The 12,975-nt window shown below is 62.5% G+C and overlaps 1 protein-coding gene across 6 annotated transcripts; it reads left to right on the top strand.

Moving 5' to 3' along the window:
* Positions 1-558: 558 nt before the first annotated feature.
* Positions 559-12,920, top strand: PUF60 (poly(U) binding splicing factor 60). 6 transcript variants are annotated; one of them, XM_030876158.2, is made up of 12 exons: positions 559-709; positions 5,151-5,249; positions 7,472-7,567; positions 7,681-7,770; positions 8,641-8,691; positions 10,756-10,917; positions 10,990-11,082; positions 11,229-11,442; positions 11,521-11,711; positions 11,839-11,974; positions 12,170-12,405; positions 12,494-12,920. In XM_030876158.2, the coding sequence occupies exons 1-12, from the start codon at positions 686-688 to the stop codon at positions 12,791-12,793; spliced, it is 1,692 nt and encodes a 563-aa protein (XP_030732018.1). In that variant the 5' UTR covers positions 559-685; the 3' UTR covers positions 12,794-12,920. The 6 variants fall into 6 exon arrangements, with proteins under 6 accessions (XP_030732018.1, XP_030732020.1, XP_030732023.1 ...); XM_030876159.2 differs by having other exon boundaries at positions 671-709; positions 5,154-5,249; XM_030876160.2 differs by lacking the exon at positions 8,641-8,691.
* Positions 12,921-12,975: the final 55 nt, after the last annotated feature.

Raw genomic sequence — 12,975 nt, 5'->3', positions numbered from 1 at the left:
AACTAAGGGGACTCTGAGTGCATACCCTTCCCACGGGATTGGTTCAGAAGCCTGTCTCTTGGGTTGCACTTCTACCGACTGTATGTCAGTGACTCTACGACGCCATCAGTGCGAAAGATGCACTGTTTTATGGATCAGTAGGAAAGAGAAAATGCGGCCATTAGGTGACAGCACACCATGCATTGGTAGGCGCATTCGGAGATATTATGATGCAAAGATGCATCTCGAAATCTGAGTCCGAAATACAGCGATTCTTCGTCACTGCTTTTAACCGCAGCCCTGGAGAGGATCGGGCCCTCTGTGACCTGCCTCGGGTTTTCCTGCAAAGCAGGCAGAAAACCGAGCAGAGGCCGGAGGGCGGCACGGGACGAAGCGAGGGGTGGGACTGGGACGCACGGAGGCCGGCGGAGGGCGGGGCTGGCGGCGAGCGGAGGCCGGGCGGCAGCGCGCGCGCCCCCGACACCCCCTGGCCCCGCCCCTTCTACCCGCCCCTCCCGGAGCGTTAACTGTTTCTCCCCTCACCGGAAGCGCGCTCCTTTTTCCTTCCACGTCGCCGGGGGGGAAAAGGCCTTAATCGCGAGAGTTCCGTCCTCTTGAGAGTTTCTCCGCCGGCACCCAGATCGCGCGAGACCGCGGGAGGAGCCGACGCGTGCGGCGCGCGCGCGGCGGCCGCGACGGGCGCAAGATGGCGACGGCGACCATAGCTCTAGTAAGTGAGCACCCCGTGACCGCGGGCCGCCGCTCAGATGGCGGGAGCGGGTTGTCGGCCCGGCCGGGGCGCCGAGGGTCCCCTGGGGATGTGGCGATCGCTCCGGGGCCCCGCGCGAGCTCCCGCGTCCTTTGGTCGCGCGAGGCGGGGGCGGGGCGGGCGCGAGGCGGGGGCCGGCCTGCGGCCGCAGCTTCCGGCCCGCAGATTGCAGCTTCCGGGGGCCGGCGCGGGAGGGCCTGGCACGGTGGGGACCCGGGGCGCAGTTGGGGGCCGTGCCGCGCCCCGAGCCGGGTCCCTTCGCGGTGAGGCTGGTCGGGCCCCGGCGGCGGTCGTCCCATTCTGTCGACGGGGTGCGCCTGTGTCCCCGACTTGAAGGCGGGGCTCCTGGGAACCGTGGCGTTTCTCCTCCCGCTAGTGTGAAAGGGACCATTGGCCGTGCGGGGGTCTGTAGGAAGCGATCGGGCCTGGTGAGGAGAGAGGCCTTGGCTTCTTGCGTACACAGCTGTGAATTTGCTCTTCGCTGATGCTCAGCGGGGAAGAGGTTTCCAGCCAACAGGGACTCCGTCCTGCTAGCCCCACTCAGGAAGGGAAGACGTGGTCTCTCATTGCATGTTTCCTGAGCGATCACATTGTCCCAAGCGCTGTGCGAGGACTTGAGGGAACAGTGGGGAACCAGAGGCAGTCTTGCCCTTTTCCGGGGTCTGGTGGGCACTGGAGACCAGTTCCCACCCAGGGTGCGTGAAGTGCTAGGGGGGTGCGGGCACATAGAGGAAGGAACCCCTCCTGCCCTGCTTAGTGGTCTCATCCTTCAGCCACATGGAGCAGTTAGCATAGATGGACAACCCCTCCTCACACAGCACTTCCGTGGTGAAATCTCCTTTCACTCTTCTTCCTCTCAGGCTTGTGCGACTGACTCCCCTCTGGGACCCTTCACACGGTACATCCCTTTCTTTACCTGCCACTCTCCCCCGACCTGTACTCAGACTGATGTGGTGAGGTGTGTCTAAGAAGGCAGCATTTGCAGGTAGATGGAGGCTGGACTGATAGGGGAGATATCTCAGGGTCAGGGGGTGTACTTAGACTGCCTTGGCCATGCTCTCAGCTGGGGGCTGATGCCCAGAGAGGGGCCGAACCTGTTGCACTGGGGAAGAAACTGACCCCCAGTGAGAGAGAGGCCCCAGGCTATGAGGGGGGCCCAGTGTGTGACTGTCAGGCCTAGCTAACTTCACTGTCTTCTTTCTGCCATGAGCCGCTTCCTGTTGAAGCCACGAGAGCAACTACCTTTGTGAGAGAGACGTTAGAAAAGAGGTGAAAGTGGAGGCTTGGAGGCCACCAAAACTGGGAAGGTGTAGGAGCAGGAGAGGCCAGTGAGAGTCACGTCCCCAGGCGTCCACAGACCTGCGTCAACACCATGCCTCAGCCTTGCTCAGGGGAACTGAGCTCTGCTGTGGCACAGGGCCAGACACAGGTGGTGTCATAGTAGAGGTGGATAGGGGCACTGAGTCTAAACCCTGTAAGCTGGGGTTTTCAATAAGGGTCTTCACTGAGCGTCTGACTCCTTTCAAGAGGTTAATACGTGTATGCTAATAGGTGTACGTAAACTGTAGAGGCCCAGGCTTCCCTCATCAGCTTGTGGGAGTGAAGTCCAGCTTGTGGTCCAACACATTCCTTTTCCTACCTTTTGAATGGATAGGTTTCTAGAAGGGTTACCTGTTTCCCTGCAGTCCTTTTGGGGCATATTGAGAGCTTGGTCTCTGTCTTCCGGTCCGTGCATGCTGAGCAGTGCTGGTTTGCTGTCCAAAGCTGTGGCTTCAGCTCTTGTGGGAGGTGGAGTGGAATGGCACGTGATCTCTTGAGGAAGGACCCAGGAAGATACAGAAGCGCCTCTTCTGACGTGGGTGTGCCTTCCACCTGGCGGCTGCAGAAACGGGCCGTAGCCCCTTCCTCTGACACTTGGACTCACTCCCACTTGGGACCATCATCCTTGGGTTCCATCTGGCAGGAGCACTGGGACCCTCCCCCCTCCCCAGGGGCACAGTTGCTTTTTTGCTCTTTCTGTGGGTCCCAGCCTGCATGTCAGTTCCCAGAGAGGCCTTCCCTGCGTGCTGGGGCCCAGCGTGCCCCGTAGTCCCGCTCTTCCCACCCTGTGCTTGATGTTCTTCTTAGCACTTGTTAACTACAGAAATGATCTCACGTAGGTGCTGGTTGCCATGCCTCTTGTCTTGTTTTGCTGCATCTGCAGTGCCCTGCACAGAGCCTGGCCATGCAGTGGACAGCATGGCACCGTGTCAAGGGGACTGAACGGAAGGAAGGCAGTGTCCTGCAGTGGCCCTGCTGTGGCCACTTGACTCTGGGTGCTGTGATAGTACTAATAACCCTTGAAACCTATGGATTGCTTGCCACGTGCACATGGATTGCCTTAAGCACTTTGTGTGGAGCCGCTCACTGAATCTTCCTGCCGGCCCCAGGAGACAGGCCTGATGGGCCTGAAGCCTGGAGATGTTAAGTAATTACGTAACTTTCCTTTTCTTCTAGTGGAAATAATCCTTTTGCCCTGGGCTGTTGATCATTGACAGTGCTGGGGTTTGGGGCCCAGAATCATGGGGCAGCACTGCACCCCACCCCACCATACACACACACACACACACACACACACACGTGCCGGAGGGGGATTCGCACCCCTCAAGGCACTGCTGCCTGGTGGGGGGCGGGGTGGGGGGCTTTGTGACTGCAGGGCATGCTTCATTCATTGCCAGAGGATGACAGCATAGGGCTAGCTGTAATGATAAATGACAGTTTCCTTTAAGCTCTCTTAGCATCTGCTTAGAACAGAACCCTAGGCTCAGTGGGACTGGAAACTTTGTTTCTGCCATGAATAGGTAGGAGGTAGGATGTCCTTCCTAGAGTTCTTGGTGAACTGAATTTTCCTGGGAAGTCTCTTCTGAGCTGGGTTCTGATCTCAGCACTGTCCTGGTTCCTTTGTTGGCTGTTACAGTAATTTGGGGGAGTGGTTTATAAGTGTGCCCTCAAGCTGACTCTGTTCACAGGGGTCTAAAGGTTGGATCGTATCCCCAGACCTGAAGTGATCTCTTGCTGCGGGTCTTAAGAGGCAGCCTCTGCTCTGGGTGTGTTCTGGGGGCTGCCAGAGAACTTGGGGCAAAGCCAGACTCTAACCCTGTCCCCAGATGCCATGTGCCCACTGGGTGGGACCTGTGTCAGCAGGTCCCCCCTTTCCTTTGTCTGTCTCTGGGGCACAGTTTCTAAGCAGCAGTGGTGCCGAGTTCAGAGGGGTTCCAGGGAGGCAGAAAGGCTGGGTCGGCCACAGCTTCTGTGCCCGCTGGCCACGTCTCCAGTGCAGTCAGGTTTGTGCTGCTGTCTCTCCTTTGAGGCTGGAACTCCTGAGACATGCTCTGGCCACGTTGGCCCAGCCTTTGGCTTTGTTTGTGCACGGACCCTTGAGGGTGGGCATGGCTGTCGCCTGTGTTCAGGATACCTGTGGGTCTCGTCCTTGATCTGGGAGCGGGTTCCTGCTGTGTGGCATCTGAGAAGGTGGGGAAGTCTCAGGGCGCCTCCACTAAGACCCTCTCCCCTGTGACGTTGCCCACCTCCTGCCCTTGGCCTGCCACCCTTCTAAGCCGGGTCGGCAGCTTCTCCTTCCATTGGGCTGGCTCTGCATGGCAGTGCTTCTCGGCCCCTCTAGGCATGGCCAAGCTCTCATCTGCCCCGAGTTAGACAGCCCCGGACAGTTTGCTGGGGGAGGGAGGCTTATACATGCAGACGCCCTGCCCGGCCCTGCCACTCAGAGGGCAGCCCTCCTCGGAGCTGTCTTCAGGAGGGGCCTGGGACCTGCCCCAGGGGCTTTTTGGCCAGAGACTGTTGAAGGCATTGGGGCTGACGCTGAGCTGTGGGCTGGCCCAGGCATGTGGACAGGGTGCTGAAGAGGTGCCTCTGTCTGCCTCAGGAGGGAGACGGCCATCTGCGCTCCTTATCATCTTGTCCTGCCCGGCCTGGCCCAGCCTACCAGTAGGAAAGGAAGTGATCTTTAGGACCTCAGCTGTGTGGCCAGAGGGCAGCTCTCGACCCACTCCTGCCTTCTGTTGGGCTGGGGCAGAAGCATAGCTCAGCTCTCTACCCTGTCTCTTTCTGGGGACTCGTTGCCAGCTCGGGGCTGCCACAGATTTGCTCTGGTTTCTGCCAGGCCAGCCCCTTGTGCTGGGCTCTGGGCAGCTGCAGGTGTGCTGGAGGAGTGGACAGGGTGAGGTGCAGGGAGGCAGTGTCAGGAGTGTCCAGGGGCCATGTCACAGCTGGCTCCTTCCTGGGCCCCTGCCGGCCTCCCTTCCTGGTCCGTGCGGAGCTCAGCTCTTAACCAGGAAAGACGAGAGAGGGCCTGGGTGGCTGGGTCTTGTGGACGTCCGTCACATCATCTCCTTCCTGCCTGCAGCAGGTCAATGGCCAGCAAGGAGGGGGGTCCGAGCCGGCGGCGGTGGCGGCGGCGGCGGCGGCAGTGGTGGCAGCGGGAGACAAATGGAAACCTTCACAGGTACTGACCTTAAGCATCCTCGCCCTCAGGCCCGCCTGCCCGCCCGCCCGCCCGCCTGCCTGCCTGCCTGCCTTCGCGTCCCTGGGCCCAGAGAGACCTGGCAGGGGGTGGGGCGGGAGGAGCCCGAGGGACTCTTCTCTGTCCTGCCCTCTCGCTCGCCACCCAGCCTCCAGCCTGGCTGTAGCCTCCTCCTCCCTGCCTCTACTTGGCGTCCTCCCTGCTTCTGTGGTGGGTTGAAGCCTCATGTGTCTTCAGACACCAGGCAGATGGTGGCTGTGGTCAGGTGGGGTGTGAACCTCAGCCGGTGGGAGCCCTTCACGTCGGTGTCATACAGAAGGGCAAACGTGTTGTTCCCGAACGTGCAGGGTATTGCTAAGAGCCAGAGATACAGTTTCACTTCAGATCTCTGACTTAAGTAAAACGTGAAAGCAGAACCGTGTGTAAGTCAAAGTCCAAGTCTGGCGGCCTCGGGGCAGGGTTTCAGGGTAGGCGTGGGAGATCTTGGCCAGTTCTGGTCGCAGAGCCGGTGGGAGTGTGGGAGGGGGAGCCGGGTAAGAAGGTTCTTCACGCTTCTCCACGGCAGCGCCTGCGTCCAGAGTGTTGGGGGGCTGTTCGGCTGGGCCCCCAGCACGCTGGGGGGAGGGCCATGGCACGCAGCCTGGACCCTAGGAAGTTACGGGGGCTGAAGCTGGTGGGCCCCTCTAGCCAGCCCTCCCCGACCCTGGCTGGCTGTCTAGCCAGCCATTGGCTGGTAGAAGGGCTTTTTGTTTATCAAGACAAAGAGGAGATTGAAAAGTTTCTAAGGGGCTGAAAGGGGGTAGCATTGGTTACCATGGTGACAGCCTGCTCTGGAGTCATAGCCCCAGGCTCTCGGGCCTCTCTCGCACTAAGGAGAACTGGGCTTGGAGCCAGCGGGAAGGACAGCCTCGCAGGGGCCAGACTGGGTCGCCAGGGGAGGGGCTTCCAGGGCTTCCTGCCCTTTGACCCTGTGCTGGAAACCCCACACTCCAGCTGGTCAGGATGGTGGTTCTTGGGGTTTGGGTCATCCAGCCCCTTCCTGCCCCCTTTGTACCTCTGTCCTTGCTCGTCACTCCTGTGCTGGCGACCTGCCTCTCTTCTCTGCTGTCCCTCCCGAGGCTTCATGCTGGGTGCTGCAGATACCCGCTCTGGAGCGCTTGCTGGCCACCCGGTAACTGGTGGATAGGCAGGTGTGTTCTAACTCCCGACACACGTGCTCTTCTGGGTCTGGTGGCCGTGCTTCTCTTCCAGCTTACACAACTGTTTTCTTTCCCCTGCAAACAGCTTAGAAATGAGTTTTGGTAGAGGGCATGTAAACAGTCCTAGTAGCATCCACTGTGGTCTGCAGCAGGCTGGGACACCGCCACCGCCACCAAAGCGTCTCCTCCTCCCTGTGCTTGCCTAGGGTGCTGGTGGGTGTCCACTTCTGTCCCCCTGTGGCTGGCCTGCTTCTGGCCTCTCTTGCCAGGGTGCCTATGCACAGCCCAGGGAGGAGTTTGGTGGAGGTGGGTTGGAGCCCTCCTTGGGGCTGCCGTGGCCTGGGAGAACAACTCCGGGCTCTCCGGGCGGTGTGCACAGTGTGCAGGGATGAGTTACCGCCTGGAGCTGTGCTGGGAGGGAGCCCTTGCCCATACTTGCTCTTTGAGTGGCCCCTGGATCTCGTCCCGAGCAGGGAAGCCGAGTCTGTGGCCGTGGCTGGGGCCATGAGGAAGTGTGGGTGCCAGGCGGTCCGGGAGTGAGGAGTCCCAGGACCTCCAGCGAGCCCTGGCCCCCTCCCCTTGTCTTAGAGGACAGCTGAGGCTGGCTCTCTTGTGCAGCATGGGACGGGGGTTCTGGGGTCAGGCATGCCACGAGGGCTGGGCCCTCTCACTACTTGTACCTGTCTGGGTGACTCCTGCAAGCCTGGGTCCTGCAGCTGCCCTGGGTTGGCCAAGGGCCCCCAAGGTGTCTGCCTGCCTCGGTGTGTGTCCTCCCGGTGGATCCTGGAGGAGACCGGCCTGGGACAGGCATAGGGGTGTCAGGTGGGCAGACCCACGTCCAGGCTAGGTGGGAGACAGTCTGTGTGAGGACGTGTCTGCCCCTGGGAGCGGGCTGAGCTGCAGGCCACGTGCGGTTGTCGGGGAAGGAGGTGGGGTGGGCTCCTGGGGCCGTGTGAGGGAGGTCTTGAACTTGTCCTTAATGCCTTCCCTGCTCCCCATCACCAGGGGACAGACTCCATCAAGATGGAGAACGGGCAGAGCACAGCCGCAAAGCTGGGACTGCCTCCCCTGACGCCTGAGCAGCAAGAGGCCCTCCAGAAGGTGAGAGCGTGTGTCCTGCCCGGGGCGCTGCGGCAGGGGGACGCCGCTGGCGGGGAAGGCCCATCTCCCCGCAGGCCAGGCCCCCCAGCGCTCCTCAACACCTTCTCTCGCAGGCCAAGAAGTACGCCATGGAGCAGAGCATCAAGAGCGTGCTGGTGAAGCAGACCATCGCCCACCAGCAGCAGCAGCTCACCAACCTGCAGGTGAGCTGCCCTCCCCGCCCCTCCACCGCCTCCTCTGCCTTCTCTTCCTCCTCTTGTGCCTGCGGCTGTCCCCGCAAGGTGTCGTGCTGCTCGGTTTCTCAAGGACTCCTTGGGACGCCCGGGTTCCTCCCTGGGGCACGAGTCGCCCAGCCTGACCCACGCCCCCCCCAACCCTCCTCTGCGCCCCACCGCCCCTCCCGAATCGGCTCCTCTTCTTGGACTTCAGACTGTGGCCCTGAGCCCGTGTGCCCCCAGGCGGCATGGCTGGTGTTGCAGCCCCTAGGAATGTTCCTCCCCACCCCCATGGCCTCGGATAAGAGCAGTCGGGCCCCCCTGCAGGGAGTTCAGTCCTCGGCTTGGGGCCCAGGACTGAGAGGACAGGCTGGGGACGCCTCCACGGGGCCCTGCTCTAGGCCTGTGGCCAAAGGCTGCCTCGGCTCTGGGGAAGAGGACAGGGTGAGGCTGACAGGTGCCTGGGCCTCGAGCCCCCCCCCCCCCGCCCCCTGCCCCCCTCCCCCTCAGATGTTCACGCTGCCAGGAGATGCCCTGGCTCTTCACTGTGCTCCATCCGTTCCTCCCCTCCCCCTTCCCTCCCCCTCCCTCCTCCTCCTCCCCCTCCTCCTTCTCCTCCTTCTCCTCCTTCCCCCTTCCTTCTGCCCCGCCAGCCAGGCTGCGGGGCGGGGCACCTGGGGCTCTGAGGCCCCCCTGGGCAGGTGCCGGCAGCTGGCCTCTTGGCCGGCAGTGTGGGAAGGCAGGCGGGCCTCCTGGCAGGGCGGGGACTCCGGGCCTTGCCGCTGTCTGCGTGAGGTGTGACGAGAGCGGAGACTGCTCGGCTCCAACAGACTGAACTCTGTCTTTACTGTCTTTCAGATGGCAGCAGTGACAATGGGCTTTGGAGATCCTCTCTCACCTTTGCAATCGGTCAATAGACATGCTCACTTCTTCCGGGGCTCATGTCCTTAGTCAGGGCTAGAGGGGGGCAGTGCGGCCCGCGTGCTGGGGACCTTGCTCCCCGTAGCCGGCCCTGCCCGCCAGCTCGGGACAAGCGCAACAGAGCGCCAGGCGTGGCGGGGCCAGTGGTGTGGGGGGCACCCACCCCGGGACCGCCCCTGGGGAGGCCTACATCTGCTCTGAGGGCCCGCCTTAAAACTAACCGGCCAGGTAACTGCGGAGGGCAGCCGGCCAGGAGGGTAGCTGCCCACGCCAGGCCCGCCTGCACCCATGCCGCCTGCACACACGGGGTGCACCGCCGGGCCTCCAGCTCCGCCGGTCTCCAGGCTGCTCCGGCTCCTGGCTTGGGGTCAGGCCCCCGAGGAGAGAAGGGTCTTAACTCATGGCCCCATCAAACCCTGGAGGGAGGACGGATGGATGGGGTGGGGGGCTGGGGGGACCCAAGCAAATGAGAGAGGGAAGCACGAGGACTGGGCCTCGGGCCTGGCTGTCAGCAAGGGGCGGAGGCCACGCGGCCAGGGGACAGGCAGAGGCGGCGGCCAGAGGGGACAGGGGACAGGCAGAGGCGGCGGCCACAGCCCTGGCTGCTATCAGCAGGAGTCTGGGAAGGAGAAGCCCCTCCATCCCCCAGAGGCAGGCTGAGGAGGAGGCCAGGCCCCTCTGGGGAGTCCGAGGGGGAAACGTGGCCTTTTCTGGGGGTCACCCCTGGGTGTGCCGCTCTCGCAGGGGAGACGTAGTCCTGACCTCGAGGACCAGACAGTCCCCGTGTCCTCTCTAGGAAGCGTCTGTCTGTGGGGACAGGTCAGGGAGAGGGCTTTTGGCACACCTGCTGTTGGGGAGCCCACACTGAAGAGGAGACGAGCTCCTATCTTGGAAAACTTTGACCTGAGGGGCAGCTGGTTTTATGTCTGGGGCGCCTGGTGCGAGAGGGGACATAATTGTACTTTTGGGGGGGTCCTTGGTCTCAGCAGGGAGCCTGAGGCCTGTTTGTTGAGAGTATAGTTTGAGGAGGGGAGTCCCATTTGTGGGGGGGAATTCTAGTCTGGGGGAGATGTGGACCTTATTTGTAGGCCCCTTTTTGAGGGACGGGGGGCCCGGCCTGTTCTAGGCCAATTGATGTATCTAAAAGAAGCTGGCCTCTGGTTATGGGGAACCTCGTGAGGGTGTGGGGCTCCCCTGTTGAGGGGCTAGAGCCAGGGCCCCGTCTCCTTTGCCTGCCCTGGGCCTGTGGTCTCCTCCCTGGGCCCAGCTCCTCCCAGTGGCCCATGGCGTGTGGCTCTAGGACCCTCCCTACCAGGCATGTCATATGTGAGGTGGCAGGGTGGGAACTGTCTCCTTGAGGGAATGGGGAGGTCCCTCGGCACAACTGCCATGCTCGCCCCAGCGTAGAGGCGGTGTGTCTGCCCAAGCAGAGCCCAGGGGCTTCTCCTTTTGGCGGCTCTGCCACCTCTTGATGTTCCCGGGGAGTAGCAGCCCTTTTTTGTGAGGGTTCAGGCTCTGGGGCCCTGCGCGAGCGGCTGCTGTTCGTCTTCTCTCCAGGGAGCCCCTGTCTGGGCTCCTCCCCTCCTCCCCGGGGTCTCTTCTGGGCGGTAGCTGCCCTGTCTTCTGTCCCCTCTCTCGCCTCCACACCAGTGGGTCCCTGCAGCCTGGCGGCTCCCCCTTCCCTCTCTGTCGGAGTGCACGGCCAGGACCCTGGGAGGACCTCTCAGCCCACCTGGGTGCCCGGCCCCAAACTGGAGGGCTTGCGGCCCTGCCTTGCGACCACCTGTCAGCTTCGCTGTCAGTCTGCCCGGGACCTGGGTGGGCCGGGGTGCGTTCGTTTCCTGCCTCCAGGCCTGCCTTTCCTTCCTGGGGGTGGGGTCCTGCCGACCCCCACCACCCTGACTGCAGGGGCTGAGCCTGTACCACGCTGCCGTGTGGGGAGCCCTCCCCAAGCGGAGCTGGGTGGGTGGGCCAGGAGGGGAATGGGCTGCCCAGCCTCCCACCACCCCCTCACAAGCCAGTGGCTCTCTCTCCCCTTGTGTCCTGCTCCAGATGGCAGCTCAGCGACAGCGGGCACTAGCCATCATGTGCCGGGTCTACGTGGGCTCCATCTACTACGAGCTGGGGGAGGACACCATTCGCCAGGCCTTTGCCCCCTTTGGACCCATCAAGAGCATTGACATGTCCTGGGACTCCGTCACCATGAAGCACAAGGTGAGGTTCCATCTTCCCTGCCTCGCCCCACCCCCGGGCTCTCCAGGCCTAACAGCGTGTTCCTGCGTCCAGGGCTTTGCATTTGTGGAGTACGAGGTCCCAGAGGCCGCCCAGCTGGCCTTGGAGCAGATGAACTCCGTGATGCTGGGAGGCAGGAACATCAAGGTGAGGCCGGGGGTGGACCTCGGGGTCAGCACGTGGCACGGGTGTGCGGTGTTCAGTCCCCCCGAGATGCAGAGCAGCCCCTCCAGGAGCCTGCAGCGACCCGGCCTAGGCTGACTGGGCACTCTTCATCCCTGCCTCTCCCCCAGGTGGGCAGACCCAGCAACATAGGGCAGGCCCAGCCCATCATAGACCAGCTGGCCGAGGAGGCGCGAGCCTTCAACCGCATCTACGTGGCTTCTGTGCACCAGGACCTCTCGGACGACGACATCAAGAGTGTGTTTGAGGCCTTCGGCAAGATCAAATCTTGCACACTGGCTCGGGACCCCACGACTGGCAAGCACAAGGGCTATGGCTTCATCGGTGAGCTTGGGGAGGCGGGGTGGCGGTGAAGCCCACCCGACACCGTGGCCGGCGCTCACTGCCACTCCTGCTCTGCAGAATATGAGAAGGCCCAGTCGTCCCAGGATGCCGTGTCTTCCATGAACCTTTTTGACCTGGGTGGCCAGTACTTGCGGGTGGGCAAGGCTGTCACCCCCCCTATGCCCCTGCTTACACCTGCCACACCTGGAGGCCTCCCGCCTGCTGCTGCTGTGGCCGCAGCTGCAGCCACAGCCAAGATTACGGCTCAGGTAAGGGCAGGTGGGATTGTGTGGGCTTGGTGGTGGGCACCAGGCCCCCGATCCTGTGCGGACTGGCTCTTTGGTCTTGAGTGGAGGCGGCCGGACCGGGGACTAAGCACAGTGGCCTTGGTTGCAGGAAGCAGTGGCTGGAGCAGCGGTACTGGGTACTCTAGCCACACCTGGACTGGTGTCCCCTGCCCTGACTCTGGCCCAGCCCCTGGGGGCTCTACCCCAGGCTGTCATGGCTGCCCAGGCCCCGGGAGTTATCACAGGTGAGCCTGGGTGGGTCGAGGTTTCCCTCCTTCCCCTGCCCCCTCCTCTGGGCTTGATGCCTTCAGCTGCCCTTAATGAGCTTCCTTAGTCCCCTGTGCCCCGGGCAGTTCAGCCATGCTCAGCGGTGCTGTGCTCCTTCCTGGGAATGGTGGAGGCGGGGGGAGTGACTGCTGGACCTGGTGGGTTTGCTGCAGGTGTGACCCCGGCCCGGCCTCCCATTCCGGTCACCATCCCCTCTGTGGGAGTGGTGAACCCCATCCTGGCCAGCCCTCCGACACTCGGTCTCCTGGAGCCCAAGAAAGAGAAGGAGGAGGAGGAGCTGTTCCCTGAGTCCGAGAGGCCAGAGATGCTGAGTGAGCAGGAGCACATGAGCATCTCTGGCAGCAGCGCCCGCCACATGGTGATGCAGAAGCTCCTCCGCAAGCAGGAGGTGGGCAGCCGGGGCCGGTGGGGCGGGGCGGGGTGGGGCGGGGTGGTGCAGCCAGCCACAGCTCTCAGCTGTCCCCCCCCCCCCACAGTCCACAGTGATGGTTCTGCGCAACATGGTGGACCCCAAGGACATCGATGACGACCTGGAGGGGGAGGTGACCGAGGAGTGTGGCAAGTTTGGTGCTGTCAACCGTGTCATCATCTACCAGGAGAAGCAGGGCGAGGAGGAGGATGCAGAGATCATTGTCAAGATTTTTGTGGAGTTTTCCGTAGCCTCTGAGACTCACAAGGCCATCCAGGCCCTCAACGGGCGCTGGTTTGCTGGCCGCAAGGTGGTGGCTGAAGTGTATGACCAGGAGCGTTTTGATAACAGTGACCTCTCCGCGTGACCTTAGACCCATTCCCTGGACTTGCACTTTCTCCTTGTTTCCTCCGGGTTTTATAGAGAGATTCGGTGGTATCTTGGGCCCAGCCGCCCAGCCTGTGGATAAAGGTGCAGATGCTGCTGGCCCTGAACGTTCCTGTCTGACAGTGGTCTTGTGCTTATTGGGTCCCGTTGGGGCGCGGGCGC

The sequence above is a fragment of the Globicephala melas genome, chromosome 17, assembly GCF_963455315.2.
Source record: "Globicephala melas chromosome 17, mGloMel1.2, whole genome shotgun sequence".
NCBI classification, from domain to species: Eukaryota; Metazoa; Chordata; class Mammalia; order Artiodactyla; family Delphinidae; genus Globicephala; species Globicephala melas.
This window is presented reverse-complemented; position numbering and strand designations above follow the sequence as displayed.

Excerpts from the sequence above, each read along its gene's own strand:
- PUF60 (XM_030876158.2), top strand. The coding sequence starts at position 686 with ATGGCGACGGCGACCATAGCTCTA. Across the intron at positions 710-5,150 it reads CGACGGCGACCATAGCTCTA|CAGGTCAATGGCCAGCAAGG; the intron begins GTAAGTGAGCAC and ends TCCTGCCTGCAG. Across the intron at positions 10,918-10,989 it reads CCGTCACCATGAAGCACAAG|GGCTTTGCATTTGTGGAGTA; the intron begins GTGAGGTTCCAT and ends TCCTGCGTCCAG.